General features: G+C 48.0%; 10 protein-coding genes and 1 pseudogene across 11 annotated transcripts, besides 1 other annotated feature; 6 read left to right on the forward strand and 5 right to left on the reverse strand.

Annotated features, from left to right (window-relative positions):
- Window positions 1–61: 61 nt before the first annotated feature.
- Window positions 62–448, forward strand: GL50803_0050162 (annotated as a pseudogene). The gene has a single exon.
- Window positions 62–448: a sequence feature (pVSP).
- A 294-nt stretch (window positions 449–742) lies between these two features.
- Window positions 743–2,188, forward strand: GL50803_00113971 (Transducin; the record flags this gene model as incomplete). Its single annotated transcript, XM_001709604.1, has 1 exon — window positions 743–2,188. The coding sequence occupies one exon, from the start codon at window positions 743–745 to the stop codon at window positions 2,186–2,188; it is 1,446 nt and encodes a 481-aa protein (XP_001709656.1).
- Window positions 2,189–2,245: 57 nt separating this feature from the next.
- GL50803_00113970 (Alpha/beta hydrolase family protein) lies at window positions 2,246–3,073 on the forward strand (the record flags this gene model as incomplete). Its single annotated transcript, XM_001709605.1, has 1 exon — window positions 2,246–3,073. The coding sequence occupies one exon, from the start codon at window positions 2,246–2,248 to the stop codon at window positions 3,071–3,073; it is 828 nt and encodes a 275-aa protein (XP_001709657.1).
- On the reverse strand, window positions 3,070–3,450 carry GL50803_0022112 (putative U6 snRNA-associated Sm-like protein LSm3; the record flags this gene model as incomplete). Its single annotated transcript, XM_001709606.1, has 1 exon — window positions 3,070–3,450. One exon carries the CDS (start codon window positions 3,448–3,450, stop codon window positions 3,070–3,072), a length of 381 nt encoding a protein of 126 aa, XP_001709658.1.
- Window positions 3,451–3,956: 506 nt separating this feature from the next.
- On the reverse strand, window positions 3,957–4,712 carry GL50803_0017583 (CYTH domain-containing protein; the record flags this gene model as incomplete). The annotated part of the gene is made up of 1 exon (XM_001709607.1): window positions 3,957–4,712. The coding sequence occupies one exon, from the start codon at window positions 4,710–4,712 to the stop codon at window positions 3,957–3,959; it is 756 nt and encodes a 251-aa protein (XP_001709659.1).
- Window positions 4,713–4,763: 51 nt separating this feature from the next.
- Window positions 4,764–6,056, forward strand: GL50803_004164 (tRNA (guanine(37)-N1)-methyltransferase; the record flags this gene model as incomplete). Its single annotated transcript, XM_001709608.2, has 1 exon — window positions 4,764–6,056. The coding sequence occupies one exon, from the start codon at window positions 4,764–4,766 to the stop codon at window positions 6,054–6,056; it is 1,293 nt and encodes a 430-aa protein (XP_001709660.2).
- An 8-nt stretch (window positions 6,057–6,064) lies between these two features.
- On the reverse strand, window positions 6,065–9,082 carry GL50803_004165 (putative NOD3 protein; the record flags this gene model as incomplete). The annotated part of the gene is made up of 1 exon (XM_001709609.1): window positions 6,065–9,082. The coding sequence occupies one exon, from the start codon at window positions 9,080–9,082 to the stop codon at window positions 6,065–6,067; it is 3,018 nt and encodes a 1,005-aa protein (XP_001709661.1).
- Window positions 9,083–9,166: 84 nt separating this feature from the next.
- On the reverse strand, window positions 9,167–9,793 carry GL50803_0017584 (uncharacterized protein; the record flags this gene model as incomplete). Its single annotated transcript, XM_001709610.2, has 1 exon — window positions 9,167–9,793. One exon carries the CDS (start codon window positions 9,791–9,793, stop codon window positions 9,167–9,169), a length of 627 nt encoding a protein of 208 aa, XP_001709662.2.
- Window positions 9,794–9,931: 138 nt separating this feature from the next.
- Window positions 9,932–12,088, forward strand: GL50803_0017585 (Ankyrin repeat protein 1; the record flags this gene model as incomplete). Its single annotated transcript, XM_001709612.1, has 1 exon — window positions 9,932–12,088. One exon carries the CDS (start codon window positions 9,932–9,934, stop codon window positions 12,086–12,088), a length of 2,157 nt encoding a protein of 718 aa, XP_001709664.1.
- A 29-nt stretch (window positions 12,089–12,117) lies between these two features.
- Window positions 12,118–13,560, forward strand: GL50803_0017586 (Ankyrin repeat protein 1; the record flags this gene model as incomplete). The annotated part of the gene is made up of 1 exon (XM_001709614.1): window positions 12,118–13,560. One exon carries the CDS (start codon window positions 12,118–12,120, stop codon window positions 13,558–13,560), a length of 1,443 nt encoding a protein of 480 aa, XP_001709666.1.
- Window positions 13,561–13,583: 23 nt separating this feature from the next.
- GL50803_0091252 (GiOR-1) lies at window positions 13,584–15,398 on the reverse strand (the record flags this gene model as incomplete). The annotated part of the gene is made up of 1 exon (XM_001709615.1): window positions 13,584–15,398. The coding sequence occupies one exon, from the start codon at window positions 15,396–15,398 to the stop codon at window positions 13,584–13,586; it is 1,815 nt and encodes a 604-aa protein (XP_001709667.1).
- Between the last annotated feature and the right edge of the window lie 3 nt (window positions 15,399–15,401).

Below are 15,401 nucleotides of genomic sequence, written 5' to 3' on the forward strand. Positions count from 1 at the left end.
ATATGTGGGGGTGGATGGCTGCTCAGCATGTACAGCCCCGACAGCTCTGACAACAGCTGGCATGACTGCTGCTATATGCACCTCTTGTGATAACAGTAAGAAGCCCAACAAGGGTGGCAGTGGGTGCTTCACATGTGCTATCGATGGATGCTCGCACTGCAACAGAGACAACATGTGCGAGGCATGTAATGATGGTAAGAAGGTGAGCCCTGGGAGGAAGTCATGCGTGGATGGCTGTCCCAGCAACTCCACTGACACCGACTCTGTCTGTGTGTGCAGTGATGGGTACAGTCTAGACAGCAGTGGGGCCTCCTGTGTGTCCTCTGGCGCCAACAGGGGCGGGCTCTCCACGGGGGCCATCGCGGGGATCTCCGTCGCCGTGGTCGTCGTCGTGGGGGGCCTCGTGGGCTTCCTCTGCTGGTGGTTCGTGTGCAGGGGGAAGGCGTGACTTAGATAATAACCGCATCAAGAGATGTGCTGATAGCTTCCTGGGTCCTGATTCGCCAAGCACTGGGTAGTATCTAGCCGAAGGTCTCAAAAAGAGACAGACCCGCATCAGACGAACGATAGTACCAGAGGGAGGGAGCTAGGAGTGCCTCCATCAGAATAAGCAGGACAGCCTTGTTAAGACAGCGTAGCTAACCAGTTATTCGCCTCTGTGCAACAATGTCATGCGAATCTTCACTTTTTTATGACATGACATACAATTTATTATTGCACTACTTGTAAAGCAATTAAAAGGATGGACTCGATTGAAGAGAAAACGGCCGACTCTGTGACCTGCCGCTTTGTCACCCAGCTTCCCATAGAGCTACAAATCGACGACGATGAGTATGCCATTCCTACCATGGCGACTCGACTGGAGTTATCTCAGCTTATTAATACCTTAATAGGGCGCCCACACCCCCTTGCCTTTGACTTCTTGGTGAATGGCTCATTTATGCATACAGCACTTGGTGACCACTTGCTCCTAAATGAGATAAGCTCCGAACAGGCCTTGACGATAGAATATATCTTGGCACAGCTTCCTCCCTCTGATAAGTACACCCTTAAAGTGAGCGACTGGGTTTCCACAATCATTCCATCGATGAATGATTACTTTACCCTGCCTAAAGACATTAAGGATGCTGCTTTAGCATCTCTGTATGATGGATCCTTGGTGCTCTTCAACTTTGCCAGCCAAGATCAGGCAGATGATTATGACAGCGCCGATGAGCTGGTTGGTACACGACACCAAGTGTGCAAGCTATTCAGCACCCCAATAAAAGCTACCTGTCTTGTGAAGATCAACGATCAAATGCACGTCGCGGCTGGCGGATATGAGGGACGGATACTATGTTCTACAATCTCCGAGACTGATGCATCATTCACACAAGAGGTCGAATATACCAATCTGAATAGCCCCATTCTCTCTCTGGCAAGCAACACGTCACTCTCCTACATGGCGGCGGGGACAGTCGACGGTTTGGTTTATCTCTATGATATAGCAAACACGCAGCGAGCGACAGAACCGATGGTAATGCAGGTAGAGCCTAGACCTAAACGCAAGCGTATCCACGGCAATACAATAATCAAGACAGCCACAGAGCGCCTGTCCTTTTTGTTTCACTCGGTGCAGACGTCGGAGGCCCGTGCACACGACCCTTTCACAGTTGCCACAGATATCAATAGCGTGACCTTCAGCAATGAGCATAATAGCCCTTATATTGCAGCTGGCTGTGCGGATAACTGCATCCGGTTCTATAATATCAAAAAGAATGCCCCAGCAGGACTCATATCCACAAATTCTTCCTGCCAAGTTCTGAAGTACATGAAGAGGTCTGACGACATGCTCCTCTGTGGCTTCAATAACAAGCTACTAAGGCTCTATGACACTAGGAAGGATAAGCCACTTGTGTCAACGTTCACAGGCCACAAGTCGTCCCTAACATGCTTAGATGTTCGGGATAACATGATCATTAGTGGGTCTATAGGCGGGGATCTGTGCGTATGGGATCCTAGGTCGTCTGTCCCGCTGTGGGTTGGAGATTGCTTTTATAGGAAATTGGAGCACAAACGGGATCAATCCCGATTACTTTCATGTGCCTTTGCGGTCAATGCATTGGCTCCTGTATTCTATCATGGAGGAAGCGACCGTCAGATAACGATGCGGAAGATAACAGACCCGCTTGCCCTTTCTCGAAAGTAAATTAATTGTCTAGACATCAGCCCTTCTTTTCTTAAGTCCACGAAGTGAGAATTAAAAATGGTACAGACGCATAGCGTTCCTTTATACCCCCACAGCAGGGCCATTTACCGGGTAGACTCTGTGGCCATAGATGTGCTAGATAGAGGCAGTCCATTCACGTTTGTCCTAGTTCATGGGCATTGCTCGAACAAGCACGCAATCTTCTTTGATGCAATCTTTGAAAGGTCTCCCCATAATGTGGTCCGATTTGACTCTCCAGGACAAGGGGATGCACCGGGTACATACTCCCTCTCTTATGCGGATGAGGTTGACGTTCTATCCTCAGTCCTTGATCACCTTAAAGAATACATACAGGAGTGGGGGTTAAGCCGCACGGTGCTTGTGGGCCACTCGCGGGGAGCAAATATATCTCTGTTGTACATCCAAAGGTTGGTGTTGCAGTGTCCTGAGCAGCCTGAGCTACCTTATGTCGTGGTTGTCTCGGGGCGCTTTGATCTCTCCGGAACCTTAACCAGTCAACTCACACCTGAAGAAGTTCTACAATTAGAGAACGGCCACGAATTTACAAAAGCGTTTCCAGGTTGCAGGTGTCCTCTACTAGTGACACCAGCATTCATATTGGAACGCAGGAGCATCCAACTGGGAGACGCATGCCGTGTTCTCAGTCAAACAGACAGACTTGCAGTACTTCATGGTACAAATGATCGGGCTGTTCCTCCGCAGGAGAGCTCTCTGATGGTCCAGTTTTATTCTGAGGAAAAGAAGAGGAGCAGGCTGAGACTTGTGGATGAGGCTACACACAACTGGAAATACAAGCTCGAAGAAGGATATCATGCTTTCTGCGGACTTATAGAGGGACTACTTGTTGCTCACAGAAAAGACTAGGTAATACTGGTAAATCGCCTGCGTGTCACAAAAATAATACTATCTCCCCGGATGACCAGCAAAGGAAAGAAGCGGTTGAGTGAGTGTCCGGTCTCTTCTGCGTTAATTAAAATAAGATTCATATGTTCATCAAAGCTCGCCAAAAGTCCAGTTATGGACGAGTTATTTTGCAACAGAACGCTAACACGGTCTTCCAGGCTTGTCTTTAACAGGTAAAGAGGGTTTGAAAACTCCGTGTATTCAGGCGTGACTCTATCGCCAGCTGAACCGTGAAACAGGGGCGCTTCCATATATTCTTCATTGCTGTGATCCACATCCATTCCAGTCTTCCGGCCAGCGCCTTCTGACTGTAAGTAGGTTAGCGAGGCTCCTGACATTGTGCTGTTATTTTATAAATTAAGGCTCTCTTGTTTCTTTGGTTTTCAAATGGGTAAGTAAATGGTCCTTCTCCGCGTGATAAGTACGCCTGTGCATTACCGGGCTTTCTCCGTGGTTTAGGCCCTTTCATGCGTTCCACTGATGCTCTTAGATAAGTTGAGGATTGGTTGAGATTAGTTGACTGTGGCGTCTTATGGATGAAAAGAGTGAACTGGTGATGCGTTCTGCTTTACGGCAGCTAGCTAGCTGCAAGTAGAGTCCTACAGAGAAAATCAGTACAAAAGATAGTACATAGTTAAGTAACCCAATCAGGATTGGAGTCTGCTCGTGGCTGGATTGCTTCTTTGCACCTCGGATCCATGGGCAAATCAAGGTCCAAGCTCACCTCTGAGACAGTTCCAATTCTTTAAAACTTAACTTTAAAACCTAATGGTTGTAACATACAATGTGTTTTATTTACACGCTAAGAATGTCTAAGGATCACAGCATATGATGATGGTGGTGATCACTTCGACTGTCGACTGCCAACAAAGCTCCCAGTAAAGCTCCCAGCAAAGCTGCCAGTAAGGCTCACTCTGAGACGTGGTGTGCCGGTAGCAGATCCAGGAGTTGCAGGACTGGTAGTTAATGACATAGCCCTCCCGAGCTTTGTGGTTGTACTGTGGGTAAACATAACGTTGATGGTGGAAAAGAATGCACGCAAGTCTTCCATTGCCTTTTGAGGCTCCTCAGTTTCACACTCCAACTCTACCATGCGGCCCGGCCTGGGCACAATGAATATGACGTTATCTAGTTCCAGGGTATGCTTTTTATACGTGTATCTGCGTCGCATAGTTGTAAAGGAAGCAATCTTCATAAGTGCTCCTTCAATCGCGTTGTCTAAAACCGTATGAAGGTCACATACATTGTTCTTGAAAAATGATAACACTCTTTCCCCTGTCGAATCGCCCATCAGAGCGCTATAGTCCTCTTTGGAGATGTGGACCTCCTCCTCTATTGCACGAAAGACTCCTGCAGCCGTGATGCTCGACTTTGCCTTCAAGGTGGCTGTGTAAGAAATGCTTGTCGCTGTCTTCAGTTCACGAAGACGCATGGATGCCTTCTGATGGGCCAGCTCGTGAGTTGCAGTGTCAAAGTAAGTGCTTGTTAGGGTCACCGAGCCTATATATTTTGCTTGTTTGTCTAGTTCCGTGAGGACTTGTGCGTACGAATTAGGGTCGCACAGCGTGAGTTTGATCTCCTGCTCAATATTGGACGGCATATGTCTCACCAAAGGCCTGAAATATTTGATAATTTTGCTGGCGCACAGGTCATGACGGTTGATGGCGAACCACAGCGTGATCTAAACCAAGCTAGGAGAATAGTGCTGGAGATGAAGGAGCCACTTTGTCGAATTCCTGAGGATCTGCGCTCACTCCTATCTGTAACCATATCGGTGTATTGCATTGAAACACCAAGCGCCCTCGTTTCCACCATCATTAAGAATATGCCGCCGGAGGCTTCTATAGCGCTAGTAACTGGCTGCAGATTCTTGGCAGTTAGAGATGGCCCTCGAGGGAAGACGGTCACCGTTCTCTCCACAGCTTTTTTGTCTGGTCTGGACGAAAGCGTGACACAGCAATTGTTTATCCACGCAGATACGTTGCTGCTCACGCCAGAGGCTCGCTCACGCATCAGTCTCCTTCAGGACATCATCGAAGACCCGCCAACCTCCTTTGAAACAGTAGGCCATATAGCACACTACAATCTTCGAGAGGCTCACCTCCCGTATAGGTACTTCATAGGCGCCGTCACCTGTGAAAAGGAGCCTGCCATCACCACGGTTATCACCAAGATAGACACGGTTCAATCGCAGTACCGTACATACAACTTTGAGCTGATCGGAGGAGTCCCGCGGTATGACGTGAAGCTCGTGCAAGACGGAATAACCTACTCATTTAATTACACTAAGGTTTACTGGAACTCGCGGCTCTCACATGAGCACTTGTCACTTGCTCAGCATATCAACCAGACTATCTGTCCCAATGACCTGGTGTTAGATGGGACATGTGGGATTGGTCCTCACGCCTTACTTCTAGCTAAACGTTTCAACTTTACCAATCTCATTTGCAATGACTTGAACCCAGATGCATACAAATCCCTTAAAATGAATGTTCGTATAAATAAAGCAGAGAATGCCATTACATGCTTCAACGAAGATGTTTCCTCCCTTCTTAGGCGATTATTGCCGGAAACTAACCTTAAGGCTGTTATTTTCAGCCTCCCAGAACTCTCTATAAATCTGTTACAGGCTATGAAGGGGGTCCCTGATATCTACTGCTTCCTTGAATGCTTCACACGAGCCCCTCCACACCTTGCATACTATGATTTGCTGCTTCGATGCTCTGAGTCTCTGCTTGATACTAAGGTATGTACCGGTATACAGCAGGCCTTATCGGACATAGAGAAGGTTGCAGAAAATAAAGAGTTGATAGACCTGTTAATAGCATGCTATGAGACATTTGAGGTCAAGGAAATCCGGACTGTTTCAACTAATAAATTCATGTACAGGGTGACCCTAAAGATCAATGAACAAAAGGAAACAGTAAAGGTATTGAAAAAGTGAGACTGTCATTACTGGGGCCTTCTTTTACCGGGCATGGCAGTCTGTGGTGGAGTGGTGAGCTTACGAGTTGTGGATGGCCTGCTTGCCGTGTTGGACTTAGCACCGGTACTCGGTCGTCCTTTCTTGCCCTTGGCTCCCTTCTTGCCCTTCTTGCCTTTGGTGCTCTTAGTAGGTCGAGGAGGCGTTTCAGGAGGAGTGAGCAAAGACTCGGTCACATCATAGCCGATGGGTCTTGCAATGGTATATGTCCCCGCGGCGACAGGAGCCATGCGCTCTATCACCTGGGCCATTATGTCTGGGTTCATCGCCCCTGTTGTCCTGTTTAGGTGTCTGCTTTGATAAGCACGGTTGATGATCTGGTTGTAGCTGTTTCTGAGGAGCTCAACCAACTTCTCTGCCTTCTTATTAATTTCTTCAACCTGCTTAATCTTTTGCTGGAGCTCACCTGCCTTCGCTTCCAGATCATCTATTTCTGCTTGATGAGTTAATTCTGCCTCTGTCATTTGCTTCATGATATTTTGGTATTCCTCGTCAGCCTTGGATACGGCGAGCACTTCTTCGGCCAAATTGGCTTGTGCATTGGTTATTTGCTGCTGTATTTGGGCTGTAATTAACGGTATCCGCTCTGTCTGTGCTTCGGTAGATTCCACAGCAATGTGTGATGCATCTTCTGTTTGCCTTATCTTCTGCTCTAGACTGGCCTTTTGCCGGATAAACGCGTCCACCATTTCCTCTGTAAGAGCCTGAATCGAGCGTCTATGGCTGTCAGCCTCTGCCACCGTCTGAGTCATGAAATCGAGCTCTTCCTGAAGGATGTTCAATTGCTGCGTTTCTATCTTGTGCTCTGCAATCTGCTGCCTAAGCTTAGATGGGACACTCATTGTCACTGAACGTCGATTTCGTTTGAGAATATCTAAAAGTTTCAATGCGCTGGCATGCGAAACCTGGTTGCCACGCATTATCACCGTGGTGAGATTCTTGTTTTCCATAAGCATCGCTATGCCTATGTCGCCACCCTTAGACCCGATAAAGTTATCTCTTAAGTTCAAGCATACTAGGCTAGGCAAATTCAAACAAGCGAATGCCAGGGCGATAAATCCCGTATCTGAAATGTGGCAAGTGGCTAAGTCGAGCGATCGAAGGCTCTTATTTACGCGTTCAGGGTTCAATAGCCTTGGTTTAGGCCGATATAGCTTTGCGCGCTCGAAGTCTGTGTAATACGAAATCACTTCGTTCATGTCCAGCTGGTCACAAAGGAGGGCACTGGCCAAGAGAGTTGCTCCGTGGTTATCGAGCTTGTTGTACGAAAGGTTTATGTGTCTGAACTGTGGTCTTGTACTGGCCAGTTTGCAAAAGTAGGCAATCCCTTGCTCGCGGATTCCATTAGACGAAAGATTGAGAGATGTAATATTTGAATATTTAAGGTTTTGAAGATCTACATACGGTATGTATGTGCTATCTATTCCCATGTTGACGGCCAGTTGCTCCATCTGTGAGTACAAATCGTCCAAACTTTGAGCATCCTCATTAACCTCATGCCCCTCTTCGGGGTTATATTCGCCATGATAGAGTGGCAGTTGCTTTGTCGTTTCGTTAATACTATTCTCCGATATATTGACAAAATGAGAATCATCGTCAGCTGTGTGCGCGTCGTTAACCATGGGTGTCTCACTATCCCTGGCCAGCAGCTCCATTGTTCTGTCTGCCATACTATCGATAACATCCTCAGTGTTACTCGCGCCTGCAAAGCGGACGAATTCCTGAGGCTCTTTGGTGGGTTGCCCTCTGTCCCTAGAAGGAATGGCCACCTTGGTAACTATTTTGCCGGCAGTATCTCTTATTATAACAAGCTTGTTAGGGGCATTGCGCTTACCCTCGATTATTTTGTCAAAAAAGTCTTGCATATGATCGTATTCAGCCATCTGAACGTCTTGTTCCTCAGGCTTTTGTTCATCGTGAATAACTTTTTTAAGGAAGGCGTTGAAGTGGTCCCTATCAAGGCTGACGTCGATGAGTGGGTTGGATAGTACACCACATATAATGGACACACCATCATCACCAAGTGCGCAGTTTTCCATTGCGAGAGTCGTCAGAGACCTAGAGCAAGACAGCCCATGTGCAATTGACATGGCCCCATCCAACCCCAAGGGGTTTCCAGACAAGTACAATTCTTGTAGAACACATCTAGGATTAGCAATAATGCAAGCTACCATCGGCGCTGTGATAAACGTCATATGATTCCGCGACAAGTCGAGCCGTAGAAGAGACCCGTTGCGCCCCAGGCCGCGCAGAACTGCCGTGACACCGGCATTTCCAAGTCGGTTAGCAGATAGATCAAGTGCGGTGAGTGTTGTGTTAACAGCGAGCATCGCACCTATGCTTGTCGGTCCATCTATGTCCAAAGACGCTGCACCGAAACGACGCCGAGCGGTGCTGGATCCAGCCGGCCCATCAATCCCAGCTAAACCAATAAAGTTACCATTAAGGCCCAGATACTTCAATGTGTTGTTGTACATCAGCGCTTTCGCAATCCGAGCTGCAGAAGACGAATCAACGTAGTTGTTGTGGAGAGTTCCCGAAGAAGAGAACCCTTGTCTGCGTGGAGCTGCAAAAATGTATCCGGTCGGCTTTCCAAGCTCTATAGCTTCCAAGCCAGTGCCTCCCTGCAAAATCTCTGCCAGAGCCATACAGCCCTCCGTACCAATATTGTTACAGCCCACACAGAGGCGCTTAAATGTTGAGTGCCGCTCTGAAAACTTCAACAAAGCCATGAAGCCGGTATCTTTAAGCATATTGTCATAGGCATCAATATATGTAATTTGGTCAGATTCTAGACGCTTCATAAGAGTGATGGCACCTGCAGGACCAATCCGTATGGAACGTACTGACATACCGTTGCCTTTACTGGACCGAAAGACTTTGGTCATCCAATCCAAACCCTCCCTTGATGGAAGCTCCTCATTATCACGGCATATAGACAAGTAAACATCACGTATGAAATCTTGAGTGGACCAAATGGGCTCCATTCCTGCAGGAAGGTGTGGGCTACGTTAGAAGGCTAGCTGAAACTAAGATTTTGATTTTTATTCTTAACCAAACGATGCCTACTTTTACTTCTTAAGGAACTTGACGAATCTTCCTCTTCCCTTTCCACGTTGCGCCCTGCCACCACTTGGTCCTCCTTGACGCTCTCTCTGTGGACCAACGTACGTGCGCTTTGGAATGACGGTTAACTGTTCTCCATGAAAGAGCGTCCCATGCTTTGTGGCGATGACCCGGTTAACATCCTCGATTGTCGAGCACTTGATCACAGCTGTGCGCAGCCCGCGGAACCCGTTTCTTCCCATATGCACCGCCTGGACTGAGCAAATTGCGCCAAATTCGTTACGCAGCATCACTTCTGTAACCGTCCGGGCAATATTTGTCACAAAAACAGAAACCTTGTCCGTCTCAGTTTGGATGTATAGAGAGTCGTCGCCCTTCTCCTCTGGAAGCTCTGAGACCAAGGTATCGAGATCTATTTCTGCTGATTGAATGTCTGCAAGCTGTAGCAACGTGTGGAGGAGGACAAAGCCATTATCGGGAAGGGTCTTGAAGTATGCATAATCAGGGTCATCTGGCTCTACTAACTGCACAGTTGATTCGTCGGGAATACTCGTGCCTTCACCCTTTACTGCGTCCTCTCCCTGGCCCTTATTCTTCTCGGCCTGTCTTTGTCGCAGTAGAGTCAAGCTCATCCGTCCTCCAGCTCGTCCCGGCTCAACGTTGCTGGACTTGTTAAGCTTTTTGCCATATGCAATGAAGTAAAATACAACAGAGTTTGACCATAAGATGTGCGCGTAATTTGAATAATTCTGGAGTAGAAAAAATCTTCTATGGTTAACGAGCTCGATTGGTGGACTGCCGTGGAGAATAGCAATGTGCCCATGCTTCTGGGAATAGTATCTGTTTACGCCGGCTGCCGCAATCATGTTGGTCAGACTGCGTTGCACATGGCTGTCCAGATGCAGAGCGTCGCCATGATCCAGGTCCTGGCTGCGCACGAACATTCACTCCTGACTCCCGACGGCCGCACCGCGCTTATGTTAGCGATTGAGGGGAAGTACCTCGAGGGTATCGATCTCCTTGTGCCGTATGAAGCTGAGTATATAACGCCTCTGGGAACCACTGCGCTGATGTATGCTGCACAGGTAGGATACGTCCCAGCTGTGGAGAGACTCCTTGGGTATAACCTGGGCCTCGTTGATAGCTCAAATCGCACCGCACTTATCTATGCTGTGGAGCACAAGAACACGGAAGCAATGAAGTTGATCCTGTCCAAGGGAGGAGCATCGTTCATGGCGGATGCTAGGTCTGCGCTGGACATTGCAAAGAGCACAAACCAAGACCTTGCTGCCAGGATATTGACCGATTATATTTCCAAGCATGAGTATCTCGGGCAGGAAGTCGATCAGGGACCACTTGTGCCCAACTCTGGAGACACTACTAATAGTCTCAATCGTATTACCGGTGTTATGGAAGATCTTGATGAAGTGAAGAGCATTCTTAGCGCAATTCAGAAATCTGCCAATCCTATCGATGTAGAGGCAGTGCTAGCAGAGGAGCGACGTCTTTCTAGTACTAGCCCAGATAAGGGTAGCATGAACACAACGAGCCCTCTTACAAATAGTTTTAGATACAAAGCAGATATTGTGTCTCCCGTGCGTGGCACGTCCCAAAATAACAATGACAGTTCTTCTCTTTATCCTGCGCCCAACGGTGGCAACGATGGCCTAGATTCCATAATGCGTATCAACCCAATAGAAACTGAGATTAACACGCTCAAAGCCAGTTTCCGGTCTATCGGCAATACTGGCAAGCCATATGTAACAAAGTCAGGCAAGCTCATTAGCACACCTTCGTCTGAACTAAACTCGGCTGCTAACACTCCTACTGGCCCTGGGATAACTGACACCAGACGGATGAGGGGTGCTAGGGAGTCGACGGTAGGGAAACAGTCGGGCATTACTTCTTCTTTTACTCAGAGCAAGCTTGCTAGCACTACTCGTGGAGTGACGAGCATCACTGCATCGAAGCGCGCATTTTCAATCGCCCGCCAAAGGCGCCCACTGTGTTTCGGGGAGGATAATCTCGGAAAAGCCTCCGTTGTCTCCGGTATAGATCTAAACGCTACTAAGAATCACTCTTCAACGATGAAACTGGACAATAATGACCACACTGCCCTTATGGAAGCGGCACGCCTCGGAAACGTTTCTCGCGTTAAGGAACTTATCAAATCGGAATCGGGAAGGCAAAATAAAGATGGCTATAGTGCCCTGATGTATGCCAGTATAATGGACCAGCTAGAATGTGCACAAATCCTGATTCCTTACGAGGTTGGCTTGACTACTGACAACGGTTGGACATCGCTCATGCTTGCAGCAGAAATGGGAAACATCCGCTTGGTCAACGAGCTTTTGCCTCACGAGGCCTGCTATCAGGACCACGATGGGTATACTGCCCTTATGATAGCTGCCGAAGAGGGACATGGAGACGTGGTAAAGCTCCTCATTTCAAAGGAGGCGGGTATGAATGATAACCAGGGTGGCTCTGCACTTATGAGGGCCGCGTCCAACGGGCACTCCAACATTGTCGCACTATTGGTGCCCCACGAAGGTGGGATGCAACGTAAAGACGGATACACCGCCCTCATGAGTGCTGCGTACCATGGACATCTGGCTTCTGCTGAGCTATTGGTTCCTGAAGAGGCTGGAATGACAATGGGTGACGGCTGGACGGCCTTGATGTGTGCTGCACAGAATGGGCACTTAGGTGTTGTCCGATGTCTAGGTTCTGAGGAAGGAATGAAGACTATCTCTGGCTGGTGCGCCGTTATGAGCGCCGCAAGCAACAACCACCGCAAAGTGGTCGATCTGTTAGTCAATGAGGTCCCTATAAAAGATAAGTCGGGAAATGACGCACGCACCTATGCTAAGCTAAATGGTCACGACGCACTCTTTGATTACATGTCCGGGTATGAAAGAAGAAGGTAAATGCTTTTTATAAATTATAAAGAGAGGGCATGCAGCTGGCCAGCGTCGAGGATTGGTTTAGGGCCGTATCGAACAGGGAGTACCGCCTTGTTTCCACCAACCTATTCCAGTATAAGCAGTCTCGAGACAGCAAGGGAGAGACTGCGCTTATGTGGGCGGCGCGCCACGGCGACTTGGAGCTTGTCCACATACTGGCCCCAGCCGAGCATGCAATGGTCAACAGCGAGGGCTACACATCTATTATGCTTGCGGCGGCCGGAAACCACTACGAGATATGTAAGATATTGGCTCCCTTTGAGGCTCGCGACACACTTCCAGATGGCAGGACTGCCCTTATGTTAGCAGCAGAGGCGGGCTCGCTGGAATCAGTACAGGTGTTGGTACGTTATAATAGATTCAGTTTTGACAAGCGAGGACGAACAGCATTGACAATAGCCGCGGAAAATAATCGGATTGATTGTGTTATAGAGCTCCTAGATGGCGTTCATGGGCGATACTGCTATGATTCTAGGATGGCCTTGATCATAGCAGCCGAGAAGCATTATGAGGAGCTGGCTAAGCTTCTTGCGGATTATATTTCCGAGGCTCAACCAAATTTACTGCAGGAGCATGCGCCGGTAGGCGAAAAGGACGACTCCAATCTGCTTAGTATGGATACGTCGAACATCGTGGTGGACGTGCAGTCAGATTTTGCAGAATTAAGAAAGCTACTTAAGCTGTACAAGGAAGAGGCAGCTGCTAAGGATCTAGCGCTTCTAAATATGAACTCTCTTCTAGTGGAGGCCGATACAACAGACGCTCGCAGTGCAAACCAGTCTCTTAGCGAGGCATCTAGACTGTCAAGCTCTCTTGTCACTAGAACGGGCTTATTTGATAGTGGGGGTCCAGGCAACTCCCCTGGCTCCATTATTGGTATGGGGAGGGCTGCCAATCTTGAGAGGCTTCTACGGGACGTCCCCCAGCCTTACCAAAACGCACTCATGACCGCCTCCCTAACTCGAATGTATGAGAGCGATGACTGCATGACTGCAATGATGGGGGCAGCATACCTTGGCCACGTGGCTGTTGTGGAGGCCCTAATGGACACTGAGGCTGCTCGCCGAAACAAGACGGGGCATACGGCTTTAATGATCGCAATTCAATATGATCACCAGAAGGTCGCTGAATTACTGATACCCCTCGAGTTTGGTATTGTCGACAATGAAGGCTGGACAGCCCTTATGCTGGCGGCCCAACGCGGGAATATCCATTTGGTGACTCAACTTATCGATCACGAAGCTGGCGCCCAAGCAAATGATGGGTGGACAGCTTTGATGAGTGCTGCGTTTAATGGACACTTAGAATGTACCCGGATTCTGGCTTCTGTCGAAGGAGGAATCGTGGACTATCATGGGAAAAGTGCATCCCAATATGCACAGGAAGCAGGCCACACTGAGATAGCCCGTCTTCTTCTGGATATGACTGGGATATGATCACCTACTTTCTTATTCTAGTACTAATATGCCTCAACGTGAACTCTATTCTCAGAGCGCATTGTACGGTATTTCTCTGCTCCCACCATGTTTTCAATCACTTTATTAGATGTATCAACCGCATCATTTGCAGGCCCGCAATAATATACACTCAAGTCCGGTCTATTCAGATCTCTCAACAATCTATCAGGAATGGATGACGAATGGATAACGTCCCCCATACGCTTCCCTTTGTAAATGTGCAAAAATGTTCCGTGTGCTGATGTGAAGCTATCTATGTCTAAGCCCTTGCCTTGATTATCTGTCCCATCATCTCTAGTGAGGCAAAGAACTACGTTTATGACCCCATTCTCCACATCTCGACGGAGCTCCTCTAAAAGCTGCGGCTCTGCATGCGGTATGCTTAATAAGAGTAAGTAAGGAGCTAAAGTCTCCACACCATCCATACTAGCTATGGCTGAACGGAGTTCATGATATGCACGGAATGGAGCAAAACCCGAGCCAAATGCAACTCCAATGAGTGCCGTCTTTCCACCAAGTAACATAGTAAGCCCAGAATCGCTGAGAAATTGGTTCTGTAGTATTGCAATACGGATGGGCTCGTTAGAGATAAGAGCTCGTTGAAGATACGAGGGGCCCAAACTATTCTGGATAGAATGTCCATTTCTTGGCTTTGGATTGCCTACTAAAAGGTCCACAGTGCATACAGTGTTAGAATCTTCATCCGGATGAGGTAAGGATGCAACACTGTAAAGTCTAGGGTCGATACGAGGACACACACGCAAAAACTTGCCCAGAGGTATCCGTAGACTGCTAAAATCCAACAGAAAATCATAGATGGTAGGCCATTGGTAAGACAGAATGTCAAATAGAACTGCGTCTTCCGTGAGATACTTTAATTTGAACTTGTCCTCTGAAGTAGTAGCATATGGGGCTAAAAACGAAATGAGGTTGTACGATGGCTTTGCATTCACGTTACATACGCGACTCAGCAAGTCAACAATCGAGATAGGATCAGCGGGAAGGTCTGGATCATGAGGGGAATCGATCTGTATAAAGGCAGTAGAGTCTATCGATGTGTCATGCAATGTAAGTACTCCCAAATCGAGCAGACGATTTATCATGGATTCCTCTATACGTGGGTATACTGCAATGTGTGCTCCTGGAACAAGCATAGGCGAAAGAGTGCTAGGAACGTGCAAATGATAAATCCATCCAAAGCTGCTGAGCATGGTGGCAGACAATAACGTAGATTCAGTGATCCGGGGATCAAATAGAGTGTTTTCTGATAAATCGGCGAGATTTTCTTCGCCGAGTTTCCTTACCGGCACATCCAGAACATGGGAGTCAGTAGTGCCAATTGCAGTGAGAAACTTTTTAACCCAAAGCTGTAACCCTGTCTCCAACTCTGATGTGTCTAAGTGGATGGGTTCGACAAGGGTAGGAATGCTGTGACTCTTAAACACGGCTACAGCATCTTGCGATGCTGCACAGAATTGGTGATACTTGATAGATCCTATGCCTAAAACAGCTATTCGTCTACTAGACCCCAAAAGTTGAGGATTTGCTTCGCGTTTATTGAGCCAGTGACGTGGTCCGGGTTTTGACTGCTGCTTAAGGCTTTTCATTAAAGCGTGTGCACTCTGCGGATGCTGTCCGAGTCCATGCGTAGATGTAAGGTAGAGAAGGTCGCCCGTCGGCAAGTCTTCGAGCGTCCTGATATTCTTGACGTCATACAACTGGGTGGCTATTCCTCGTGAATCCAGAAGCGCTGCTATCTTGTGTGCTAGATTTCTGGCCGTCCCACCCACCGTTGCATACACTATGCTCAGGGCCATTTC

This window comes from Giardia intestinalis, chromosome 4, assembly GCF_000002435.2.
Source record: "Giardia intestinalis strain WB C6 chromosome 4, whole genome shotgun sequence".
Taxonomy (NCBI): domain Eukaryota; phylum Fornicata; order Diplomonadida; family Hexamitidae; genus Giardia; species Giardia duodenalis.